Source organism: Triturus cristatus, chromosome 9 (genome assembly GCF_964204655.1).
Source record: "Triturus cristatus chromosome 9, aTriCri1.1, whole genome shotgun sequence".
Classification (NCBI taxonomy): Eukaryota; Metazoa; Chordata; class Amphibia; order Caudata; family Salamandridae; genus Triturus; species Triturus cristatus.
In genome coordinates, this window is record NC_140592.1 from 1,160,862,462 (window position 1) to 1,160,875,981 (window position 13,520).

At 41.7% G+C, this 13,520-nt stretch overlaps 1 protein-coding gene across 8 annotated transcripts in view; it reads left to right on the forward strand.

Moving 5' to 3' along the window:
• Nucleotides 1–13,520, forward strand: part of SMOC1 (SPARC related modular calcium binding 1) — a 798,046-nt gene that overhangs the window by 323,634 nt on the left and 460,892 nt on the right. For all 8 annotated transcript variants that reach the window (XM_085627140.1, XM_085627133.1, XM_085627137.1 and 5 more), the window contains exon 5: nucleotides 4,232–4,279. In XM_085627140.1, coding sequence (XP_085483266.1) covers nucleotides 4,232–4,279 — 48 coding nt within the window. The remainder of the gene's footprint in view (nucleotides 1–4,231; nucleotides 4,280–13,520) is intronic.

A 13,520-nucleotide genomic window follows, 5' to 3' on the forward strand; every position in this document is an offset into this window, starting at 1 on the left:
AAGCCTCCCTGGTACAAATTAACCAAGTCCGACATATGGGGCACCAATCTGTTGGCAAGGACTTTTGCTAGCAGTTTTGCTTCTATGTTTATAAGTGATATCGGGCGGTATGAGGCGTGATGTTCCAGAGGGTGACCCGGTTTAAAAAAAAACAATTTCAGCATGTCTCCAATCTGGGGGGCATGCGAGCAGCCTTAACCGCTGCCTGGACAGTTGAGAGATAGTGTGGGCCAAGTTGAGACATGTACACGTTAAAGAACTCACAGGAGAACCGTTGGGGCGCTGCACCTTCCTGGGCCGCTGTTCTGACAATGCAGCATCAATTCCTCCAATGTGAGGGGGATTTCCAGAGACACCCGAGCCTCAATCCACAGAGCTTTCGGGGGCATTTCATTAAAGAATCTCTCATTTAGTGAAATATTTAACACCTCCCTCCGAATGTATAGGGTCTGATAAAAATGTGGTGAGACTATTCGCCAGTGCAGCCAGGTCCGTGAGCACTGTGCCGTCGGCATCGCAAACCATGGGGAGTTGGGCCGGCATCACAGCCTGTTGACACAGATAATATTGTGGCCTCCAACACTCTTTGTGCGAAGCTCAGTGGAATGAAAATGTAATCCAGCCTGGAGAAGGGCTCATGGACCAGACAATAGAAAGTATATCCTGCATCGTTGGGGTGATGAGCCCTCCACGAATCCACCCATCCCACCAAGTCCACCAGGCACCTCAACAGGAACTCCTGTGTCCCCCCCCCACTGCCTTGGACATTCACCATCTGTCCTTTTCAGGACGTAGACCATCGTTCCAGTCTCCACCAATGACCACTAGACCCTCTGGTGTCAGTCCCCCCATATCTATCAAAAGGTCCACATCTGTGAGTGTATCAATAGTGGGCCAGACAGGGAGTCTTGGTACCAATTAGTTGTAGAATATATGCCCCAATACGTTTTGCCTGGTGGAGTATTGCACCACTCTTCACTTTATCCAGCACTCCCCTAACATTCCGGCTTGCTATACTATACCGAACCGAGGGAGCCTCAGTGTCCCGATCGGTCATTCCTATACGGGAGCATCATAGCGCACCTAGTTGGAACATTGGGCCTCCACCCTGGGAAAACACAGACTATGCAGCCATTTTGAATACTAAAAACAACTATGCAACTATTGCCTTTCCCTCTCCCCCAACCCAATACCTCCAAACCGCTGAAGTATCTATTGTGGAGGGTAGCCTGTGCTGGCTCCAACGGGGGGCAAACACATGGTCCATCCAATGGATCCCGAAACACCCCATTGTCACAATGTCAGTCTGAGAGGGTCATGTGTACCTCTCCAGTAATACAGCCCTTAAAGAATACCAAGATGAGGAGGGGATCACTTATTCCCTACATATAACCTCTAAGACTCTCGTTTTCTGGAGTTGGAAGGCTCATCTCCAGCCCTCCATCTGTTCTCCATTGCGGGCCTTGGAGCTCCACTTTGACCTGGACCGATGTCTGCGCTTCTCCTTCACTTTGCTCTGCGATTGGCGGGGTTCTCCCACTGAGGAGTCTGAATCTCAATGTGGCGGTGCATGTGGCTTCAAGTATCTCACTTCGTCTGTCGATGTGAAGATCTCATCCGGCGTGTCGAAGAGCAGGGTGTGAGAGTTATAAACTATGCAACGCTAATCAGTGCTAAAGTACATGCGCTCACTCCTTAAAACAAGATAACATTGGGTAATCAGTAATTCACATATTCAGTTTACCTGTAAGTCCCTACTAAAGATGTACAACATCAGCCCAGGGCCTGTAAATTAATTGCTACTAGTGGGCCTGCAGCACTGACAGTGCAACCAACTTAAGCAGCCCTTTAACCATGCCTCACATCTGCCATTGCAGCCTGTGTGTACAGTTTTAAACTGCCATTTCGACCTGACAAAATAAACCTTTTGCTAGACCCAATCCCTCCTTTTAAATACATATAAGTCATCCCTAGGGTAGGCCCTTGACAGCCCAGAGGACGGGGTTCAATGTATTTAAAACGTTGGACATGTACTTTAAATTGTTACATGTCCTGGTAGTGAAAACACTTAAACTCATTTTTCACTACTGCAAGGCCTACCTCTCCCGTAGGAAAACATTGGAGTTACCCTATTACATTTAATCTGTAACTTCCAAATGGGAACCGGTAACCATTTCATGTTTGGCATGCTTGCAATGGTAATGAAAAATCCTCTTTTCAAATGTGAAAATGGCACTTTTGGAAAGTTGGCATTTTCCTTCCTTAGCCATTTAGTGCCTACAGTCGATCTCTGGGTCACACGACTGAGTGTAGCTAACAGTTGGCTTTGTGTATTCCTCCTAGATAGCAACACACAATAAGGAGCTTAGGTGTGCCTGGATTGGCCATCACTGGCAGGATGGGAGGGCTGAGCTGGGCACAAATCTGCTTCCACTTGGAGAGGCTATGTCCTGCCTCCACACAAAGGTCTACATTGCCCCTGTAGTTAGTCTGGAGCCAAGGCAGGGAAGGCAGGAAGCCTGAGGAATTTAAAGCGAAACCTCTAGAAGCTTCTTCCACTTCAAAGGAAGGCCCAGGTTTAAATACTGTACCTTAGACACCAACCCTTCAGTACACTTTTGGACCTGTGGATACTCTACTAAGAAGAAGGACTGCTGTGCCACTGAAAGGACTTCCACTCTGCTGGACTGCTGCTCTAAAGGACTACTGCTCTGCTGTCCTGAACTGCTGTCTGCTGCCCTCTAGCCTATGGTTTCTTCTGGGCAGCGGACCTATCAGTGTATTTTATATTAGTGGTCATGCACAAAAGACTTGGTGGTATGGAGACATGCAGCCTGCGCTATACAAATTGCCCCATGCAGTGGTGAAGTAGGTGCTCTGCTATGTCCTTGTGAGCTGAGTTCTTTACATATATACTCTACACTTTAAGAGCTCTCGCAAAAGGATTGGAGATTAGGAGAAGCTTTTGCTTGCCCTATGTGTGTCTGGTTACATGGGGCAAAGCAAAATGCTGGCAAAGCTCCCCCATGTCATATCGCCTACTGTTTCTTGCATTATATTATCATGAACAATCCTAACCATGCCTCTTCCGCTTTCCACTTGCTATGAGGTGGAATTCAGTTGCACAGTCACACATACTTCATTCTCTATCGAAAATGTAAAGTGCCAGACATGTTTGAAAGTTCAATCCTTCCCCCCTTGAGTGTTGTCATGCTCAGCTGTGAATAGGTGCTTCTGTTTACCCTCATTACAGCTTAACCAAAATCATTTTCAGACCTTTAAAGTCCTCATTATGTGCAGTCAAAAAAGTAAACTTTGAAACCAAACTCAGTATTACAGATACCAATGCCGAATTCCCACTCCTATGTTGCACCAGCACATATTTTGCAGGTTGAGTGGGGAACAACATATGGAATTTGGTATTATCACACTAACTACCAAAAAGAGTTTCATAATTCTGGGCCCTTGTCTGGACGAATAACCTCCTGCGTTGAGCAGGCAGATATGTGTCCTGAAACCCATGTGGGAATACCACACCACCTTTAAAGTAATTTCATCTGAAAAGAGGAGTTTTGGTCAAAACATGAACTCCGTGTCACTTATAACGAGGACCTTGATGGTGTAAAAATATTATTTCATAATACATGTGAAAACGTGGCGCACCAATTAAATGTGTAGGAACCAAGCACTTACTTATTGGATCTTATATGAGTTTTTTTCATTTGCTTTGAGAAACTTTATTTCGCTAGCAGTGTATGGTTAACATTAGCTGAAGGGTGTTTTGTGCCATTATTATTCTAGGGACTCTGACATGGTAAATCAAGCATTGGCCTCTCCAATTAGTCTACCCTTAATAAGTCGGTGTGATGGTTAATTTCTTATATTATTTTTATTGCAAGCGTTTGCCACCAAAATAAAAATAAAAAAATGAAATCATGCTTCCATAAACATGGAGTTCATAAACTATAACAACTTTAAGATAACAACTTCCATTATCGCATGGTATTTTAAAAGAAGATAACGGGGTGGTCCCTATCAGGTGTGAGTACTTAGAACAGGTAAGATTGGGTAATAGTACAGGGTTCTTACACTATTCACTGGATAGCCCCTCCAAGTTGCATGCAGCCTTACTTCCTCTCAAATGTGCTGTGTTGTATACCTGTTCATACTGGCTTGCTCCTACGTGATGAGAAAATGCTTTCAATATTTTGTTTTCTGTTTTCTCATGTAGGCCCTGTAGTAGAGAAGCCGACTGGCCAGGGTAACTCGGGCAGGAAAGGTAAGATCTGTTATTCTCATTTAACTTGTGTTTACTTGGCATTCACATCCAGCTAATTATTTAAAGATGTGGGGAATGATCTAGTGATAACACTCCACAAACTTTATCCTTTCACTACAAAGAAACATATTTGAAAATATAGATTAGATTTGGTTCTTAAAACAAAAATAAAGCTGGTTGGGGAGTGGTCGTATTGTTTATTTGCTAGGCTGATGGGGCACATAGGTCTTAAGATTTGATGGAGAGTGCTTTTGGAGTTTGCTTCTATAATGCTAGTCTTATATTGACCTTCCTACACTGCCCGTTCTTCTCTGGAACGGCTTATGCTGCATTTTTCTTCAGACGTCAATTAATGTTAGGGTTCTTTATTTGTTTTTTAAGTGTATCATACTTTAGATTTACAGCACACAAGCCCTTCTAAGAAAGCACAACTGGGTCAATTCACAAAAGCATTTATGAGTGTGGGAACTGGTACTATAGAAGTACTTTTTTATGTACTCTAGCATGTCTTCATGAATTGGCCGGAAACCTCTGCTGGAGCGGGAATCAATTTAAATAAAACAGTTTAACATCTCTGTCTCACACCAAAAGAGGGTAGAGCCCCACTCTCTTATTTGTGTGAGCTTCCTCTCACTTGTCTGCGATTGATCTTTGCTGTCGTGAATGAGAAGGTCAGGAGCTATACATCACAAAATCAACAATCAGAATACGACTTCTAAGTTCAGCCAATAAAGAGAGTTTTGATTAGTTTTTAAGGGTTATATTTTCATTAGGAGGTGTAGTAAGATTTTCTTTCTCTTTTTAATTTCATTAGTCAAAAAGGCATCAATCAAATTACAGAATTGATAGTCAAAATATTGGTTAGAACAAGTCATCAAATAAGCAATACAGCGCATTCCGTAAAGGAAAGAAATCCCTATTCTAAAGGATGGGTAGAAAAATGGGTTTTGTAGGAACCAATTAAGAGTACAAGTTCAAGAGTCAAGGGTGAGATTGAGCATGAAGGTCAAATTCAATCAATCAATATCAGCCGAACTTCCTATAAAGAGAGGTTTACAAAAGCAAAACAATCGTGCAGTAGCGACTGCAATTAGGAAACAGGTCAGGCAGGGTTGCAAATCAGTATTCAGCCATCAGCATAAAGCTGTTGGCATTCACCTTGAATGAGGGCAAGTAGCGAGGATAAGAGCATAAAGCGTCTAGGTAGTGGGGTCTGGAAAGAGTTGGGTCAAACAGCATGAGGAATGGCATGGAGTGGGGCTGATAATGGTAACCTACTCTGGGAACACACATTAATATAAACAGCTGATAGCAATGGTGCAAATCATTCTGTATCTTCTCCTCCCTTCCGACCAATGGACTTTCAGAACCGCCTCGTTCCGTTCTTTCTCATGTTCCTTCTCGCTAGGCTTACAAAGAATTACCGTAACATATGAAACAAATCCTAAAATTATGGTTATGTATGGGCCTTTCAGTTCTTAGACCTCCTTTCCCATGGATATGAGAACATTCTAACCTTCTAATGAAACAAATTGCATGTTAGGCTATGCAATAGACATTTGCATAAATGAATATTACTCAGCACTACAATTCTGCATTATAAATCGGAAAAGAAATAGGTTAAACTACTAACATTCTCTATTCATGCTATGTATTTAATGTGGGAAATAATATGAAGTCACTCTATTCAATGAAGTGTTTCTTGCAAAAAATTCCAAAGACGTTATTATTAATCAAGTAAATTCTTCAATGCAATGTGTTGTGAAGCTTTAAAGAAAAAAAAACATGCCAGGGTAAGGTCAGCTATCAAACATTTTGTTCATATTCAGTTTTCCTGCTAACATAATAAAGTTTGCTTTAACATTTTGAGGCCTTGTACTAATAGATATAACTAGGTACTACAAATTTGCTCATTTTAATGTCGTGTCAGTTAAAAATTATTTTGATTGTTAACATTGCATACACCTCTTGAACTCTTTAATAAAATGGCTTATTAATCCCTATCTGATGGTTATGTTAACCATCACCTTTCGCATGCAACGTACGTTCAGAGGGCACTTTCATCATCAGTTAAGTCTTGTACCTTTCTTTTCAAACGTTTGAAATTCAATTAATGCTAATTCTTTTGCTCATTTCTCTGCTCTTTGGTCTGTTAATGCAATACTTGCAGCCTTTGATAGGGTAAGTGAACAAAGCCCTGTAATTAGTATGGGCAGAAAGGTAGCATTCAGGATTCCTCCTCCTGCAGTTGCAAACCAGTTTCCAATTGTGCGTATTCCCTGTCCAAAGTTTTCTTAAATACTAGGTGTCTCTAACTCTTCTAATTCTGGTTTCAGGTCCGAAATGTTCCTTGCAATTTTTTGAATTTTCTTACTTTCATCAGGTATGTAAGAATAAAAATGCTGAGTTTTCAGCATCCAGCAGACTCCGCCTTTTTCTGCAAGTAAAATGACTAATTCTAAATGATTTTGCAAAACCATAAATCTAATTGCTACAAGCTCAGTGTTTACGACTAATAAAGCTCCAGAAGTGCTAGTTGCCAGCTTGACAACAACTGTTGACAGTTGTCTAATCTTTTTGTCATCAAGTATGACTTCTACAGGTGGAATAATTACTCCAAAAATGCCTCCTACTAACTGGTTTCCATTCTCTGTACTATGAGTCGGTCTGTGTGCAGGTTTCATTATCAATGCATCTATACATTATTCATCTTTGCAAACAATTTAGCCAAGTAGCAAATATTCTCCCAATCAGCAGGGAACTGGAAACAAGCGTCTTGCCCACAAACAAAGTAAACTCCTGGAATTGCGTTTTCTTCCACCTGTAAACTTTGCCACGTACCTCCCATTAATTCAAATGTATGTTCACAGCTACTAATTCCCACATGTTGTGTTCTTGTGTGTGTTCTCCTTTTGTAAACACAGATTTTCCCTTCTTGTCTTCTGTCTAACTTCAGCTTTAGGTAAACCATTTTCTTTTTAAAGCCATCCTCCTCCGTCTTCTAAACATTTTCCAAAACATCATTTTCTCTAACTATGTGTAAAGTTAATCTTTCCAATGCTATCAGAAAGACTTTTTCTAAGGGTTACATAAAGCAGGTTAGGTTGTGTTTATAAACCTTCACACGATCTATGAGTATCGGCTGTCTAAAATAATACCAAGCTGAGTCCATTTCTTTTGCTTGTGTATGTAAATGCATGCTCTGTTAGAATAGTACTCTTGAAAGTATTAAGTCATAATTTGAGTAAAAATATTCAAAGTGTTCTTTTTTATATACAAATGAAAGCAAAATACTACATGTGATTGCATATGACAATGGAATGTGATGATATGTGACTTCTTCAGCTACAGATGACGGTAAGTGGGCGCAGACGTAACAATCTTTTGCGTCTATAGCTTGTGTTTATTCCTGTACTAACCTAACATAAACATTTGTAATTGTAATTGCATTTATATAGCGCTTACTACCCCTGACGAGGCGTCTAAGCGCTTTACACCAAGCAGCACACTGCTCCGAAACCCAAGGTTAATGGTTAGTTCAGTGTTATTGATTACTGTCAATTATTGGGATTAGTCTTGTGCGCCCAAAGCAAATATTCCATTCAGTCATTTCAGCTTTTTTCATGCTGGACTAAAGCAATAGTGGTTGGCTGCAATCATAAGTGGGGGGAGGAGCTCAAGCACAAGGTTAGTGGGATTAATACAGGAGTTGTCTTTGCTGAGGCTCAGCTCGTGATAGTGCAGTCACCAGTGCTCATCCTTCAGGTTCACAGAATACAGTTTCTTCATAAGTATTTCTCACTGTCCTGGGGTGAGAAGCATGCACCCAGTTTGGAACTCCAGTACATTTGACAGCAGTATTAGTGACCAAAATATTTTGGAAGGGGCCTTTCAATGTAGGTTCCAAGCAAGTCCTACAAATGTGCCTCCTGATCATGACCCAAACCCCAGGATTGAGGTTGTGGCACTGTTTTTATGTGGATCTTGTGTGGCAGCTGCAACCTGGAGAGTGACAGAACGCACCACATCAGCCAATCCCTTGCAGTAATCGAGTATCATATAATCTATGATGCTCACAATTGCATTTGCAGATACAGCAGGCAGTCTCATAGCACACTCCATGAGAATTTCATAAGCGATAAACCAGTTCTTCTATCTGAAATACTTTGAATACTCATCAGCCCCAAAGGCAAAGCATTAGGCCATTTCAGTGATGTTGAAGCACAATCTTTGGCCAATTGAAACTTAATAGTGCCATTTAGCTGCTTAACAGTACCACAAGCTTCAGGTCAATAGCTACAGTGCAGTCTTTGCTCAATCTGAAGTGCTGTACAGATCATTCTCAGGACTTCGTTGTTGAAGTGGGTACTTCGATCTGATTCCAGAGAAACCGGCATACCGTATCTGGGGATCAATTCTCATAACAGTTTTGCTACAGTAAGACTGTCATTTCTTCTGGTTGGGTAGGCTTCCATCTATCTTTTTTTTTTTTTTTAATATTTTTATTTGCATTTCCAACACCAAAACATAACAGGCATGTCATAATGAGTCGTCCAGCATAAGCTACCCTGTCACTACCCTCCTCCTCCCCTCCCCAGCGTCCCTCACAGCCTAAACGTGTCCTAATAAAGAGGGAATCATCACTCTTAAGGTTCCTGGGCCACCTCCATCTCCCCTCCATGTACCAGGAGATTAACCCACTCTCCCCCTCGTCTCCATCAAAGCCCCCCATCCATACCATAATAGTGTCTCCATTTCCCCCACACTCTAGAAAATTTCTTCGGGCACCCTCTTGCACTGTATGTCACTCTTTCGGCCGCCATATACATGTCCATCCCCCTCCTCCACTCAGCTTCCATCTATCTTGAGAAGATGCACACTATGACCAGGACATCTCAACTTGTTGCAAACAGGCATCTTGATAAAGTACATCTGCATCCTATTGAAGGGACCACCTGATCTCTTATGTCACTTAGTGTAACAGTAGTTCTCTTTCCTACATTCATTTGTTGATATGCCACACAATGATGACACAGTTCTTCAGCTAGCATCCTACATCTGAGATTAAACCAATTTTGTCTCAATAATCAGGTCATGGCATCCCTTCCTAAATATGCGTGTATCAATAGAAGTGTCATGCCATTGGAAACAAGGTATCAGGAAACACTGGTCTACTATAAGTTGGCATCCAAATGTCATTTGCATTTTTCTCTCTGATCCAATCATGCTGTTCTGCTTCTGAAACATTTTCTGGTACTCTTTTTAAGTCTTCCCCCGTGTCAGCAATTGACATGAACATAGAACAGACAGCGTCCTCTTCGGATTCACATGCAAAAGTTCCATTAAATTTGCGTGCCACTAGTGCACAATACTGTGCTACTTTGTCAGCATATCTGTTACCGACGGCAATGTAACCACTGCCAATCCGGTGTGCTGCACATTTAGCAACAGCAAGCTCAACAGGTAATTGGAGGGCTTCCAAAAGGTTTATTACATGCTCACCATTCCTGATAGGTGTTCCTGATTAGGTCATGAAACTTCTTTGTCTTGTGAAACCTCTTTGTGACAACAACTGTCCAAAATCATGGACAAAGCCAAAGCCATAAATATAGTCATCTGTAATTGGGTTGTCAACATGCACGCTCCTGTAAGGGCAATTAATTCTGCAACTTGTGCTAAGGTAATACCTCGAAGCCATGAAGCTTCCACAACATCATTGATTGTGCAGACAGCGTAAACTGCTCTCAGGATACCTTCATTGTTTCTCAAAGATGAGCCATCAACAAATATTATATAATCAGGCTCATTCAGGGGTTCATTTTAAATGTTGGGTCTTGGCTTTGTGCATAAATCCATAACATCTAGGCAATCAAGTTCAACTTCATTACAAACATCATAATTTACTGGCTGAAAATTTGATGGATTCAGAATCTGGCAGCGCTGCAAGGTAACCTATTCGGCAACCAGAATCTGTTGTTCGTACTTTGTAAGTCTATTATGGATCATTTATTGGGTCTTTGTTTGGGTCAGCAATATTGCTACAGAGTGTGGGACCATTACAGGTAAAGGGTGTTGCATCACTATACTGTCACTCCTTTCAACACTAACACCCACTGCAGCAACAGCTTTAATGCAGCCAGGCAGTCCTCCGGCTACAGGGTCAAGGGTTGTTGAAAAGTAAGCCACAGGTTTTCGAGCATCTGTGTAAGCACTGAGAGAGTGCAGCCATCCCTCTCACTGCAAACTCATGTGAACTCTTTACTGTAATCTAACATTCCTAGTGCTGAGGCATGACAGAGAATTTCTCTCAGCTCTAGGAAAGCTTTTAAGCATTTGTTGTCCCAAGGAAGTGGATCGGGCCTATCTTTGAGTTTCAGCCTCAGTAAAGGCTTAGCCACTAGGGAAAAGTTAGGTATCCACAGTGTACAGTAGCCAACCGATCCTAAAAACATTCTGACTTCAATTTGTGCTCAAGGTGGATTAATTGGAAGTACTGCTTCCACTCTTTCTGGTAACACCTTTCTTGTTCCTTTCTCAGTGTTGTGTCCAAGATACTGAACTTCTTTCTGACATTACTGCAACTTCCCTGGAGACACCTTGTGTCCATTTCTAGCTAGGTGATTTAACAGTGAAATAGTACCCTGCTTAGAGGCTTCTCGTGGTCTGATGCCACAAGTAGGTCATCGATATACAGCACTAGTACTGACTTGCATGGCATCTGCAATGAATCCAGATTCTGGAGTGACTCTCTGTATACCGTTGTGGAACTCGGCACCATGCCAAAACTCCCTGCTGAAAAACAAAGGAAAATAAGTACTGTCTATCCCCATGTAATGGCACTGAAAAGAAAGCCTGGCAAAGACCAATGAAAGTAAACTATTCTGCAGTGCACAGAATCGAGAAAAGTATAGTGGCTGGATTCAGTACCATGGGACAACATGGAATAACAATATTTTTGATTTTCCAAAGGTCCTGCACTATTCTGTATTTCCCACTGGGCTTCTGTAAACCAATGATGGGAGAGCTGCATGGAATTCCAACCAATTCTCTCAAAATCCCCTTACTTAGCTTGTCTTCAATTAACAGTGTTATTCTTGCAACTGTCTCTGGTGCCAAATTGTATGGTGACTGTTGTAAATGGCCCTGTTGAAGTGTTGGACAAATACTTTACACATTGCCTCTTACGTAAAGCCTGCCTGCTCTGTGCCAAGCTACCAGAGGGTGAGCACAGGCTAATTAAGGTGTGTTGTGACTAACCCTGACTAGGATAGTGGTTCCTGCTTGGGCAGGGTGCATACCTCTGCCAACCAGAAACCTGATTTATATCAATGGTATTCTCGGATATACTGCATTTGGCTTTCGCGTAACTCGGACTGGTTCTACACCTCTGATTAGTCCAAAATCTTTACCTGAAATCCCATACTTCAGGGTTCACTGTTTCTTGTAAATCAGGAGGTAATTATTCAATAGTTCTCATTGGGAACAACAGAATAACTTCCTCATCATGGGACTGAAACTCGACTCCATCTGGCATACAGTAAATTGTGCAATATAACTTACACAATAAATCTCTCACTAACAGATTTACTAAGCTAGTGTCACAAACAGCAAATTGATGACTTTCCTCAAATAAGCCTATTTTTACATGTAGCAAGCGGGTTTGTAATTTGTTTATTTGATACTCCCACAACTTGGATCTTCTTCCTGGGAGGGATGGCCTGGGGATTCCTACAGTGGATCTGGTATGACACCATCAAAAATGACACGGGTGGGCCACTCTGGTCTACCACTAAGACTGCGCCAAGCACGCAATGGGCCTACCTTATCAGGCACCATCATTGGAAATTGTCGGAGCCAAAACTGTCGTTGTCAAATACCGGAAACTGTTGAGATGGTTTCTGATTTTGATTCTGGAGAGGGTTTAAGCTTGCTGTGAGCAACTGGTTCAAATTAAATGTAGGGGTTCCTATATTTTGTGGGATCATCTGGGTAGGTGGAACATGCATCAATGGGACCTGCTTCAACATTGGCATCTGCATCAGCTGAACTGGCATGTTTTGCATCTACATTTCGTTTCCTCCCTGCATTTGCATATTTCTGTTTACTCTTTCAGGATTAAGCCTACACTTCCTCTTTCAATGCCTGATCTTGTTACAATAATGACAAGGAGTCGCCTTCTTTAAAGTTCCAACATCCGTACCAGAACGTGTAGCAATCAGAACACCTCTTCCCTGTGAAACACCCAATCCTCCTCTAGCACCTTGTACTCCTGCTTGCATATCAACAGCTTACATACCACCTTGATTTCCTGCAAAACACTGGTTCTGAAACCCTCTCAGAGCAAACTTCGTCTGGGCCAACATCAACTTCTCCTTAAGCTTTTTCTTTATTTCCTGTTCATCACTACAATACTTCAGGTACCTCAGTATCTCATCACATGACTTAATCAGCCAACAGATCACACTTTGTTGTATATGCGTACTGATCTCTGTTCTTAATCCAATAACAAACTGAGATACAAAGAATTCCATATCACCATCATCAGGGTATTCCCTCCCACTGTGTTGCTGAAACACCTGAAGTAACCTCTCATAGTAATCATGCACGGACTCTTTTGGTTCTTATGAATTTCTCTTAATTTTCGCCCAATCTAGATCTTTTAGAGGTATCATGCCTTTTACGAAGGCAATCGCTGCAATGCTCTTTTAGTCTGTATTGCACTTCATTCAACAGGAGCAGTAGCCACTGTAACACTTGTAGTTACATCATTATTAGTGCTAGTGGTAGTGTTTGCATAAGGTGGAGGTTGCGCGGCTAATATTTCTTCCAAAATAATTTCCTGATTCAGTGTTGGTCTTTACCTCTATTTTCTTTTTCCACTTTTCTTGTGTCTTGGTCTTTTTTGATTTCTCAGGTGTTTCAGGGGTAATGGCTGATACAGTCTAGTTCCCTCAACTATTGCTATCCTCCATCTCTACTGTGCTTCATAACATCGAGCGTCTGCATAATTACTCATTGCCCTTTTTGTCAGTCATATTTTTGTCTTATTCTGGTATTTCTCCCTTTCTTTATCTCAGGCTTCTTTCTCCCACATATTCAAAGCTTTGTATTGTTAGGGTCTAAGTGGTGGATTCATTTTGTACAGCTTCACTTTCAATTTTTCAATAATCCTAAACTGAAAAGTACCATACTTATGAAAACTCGAATCCTCTTTCTCAGTAATCGTTCACCATTGGCGAAG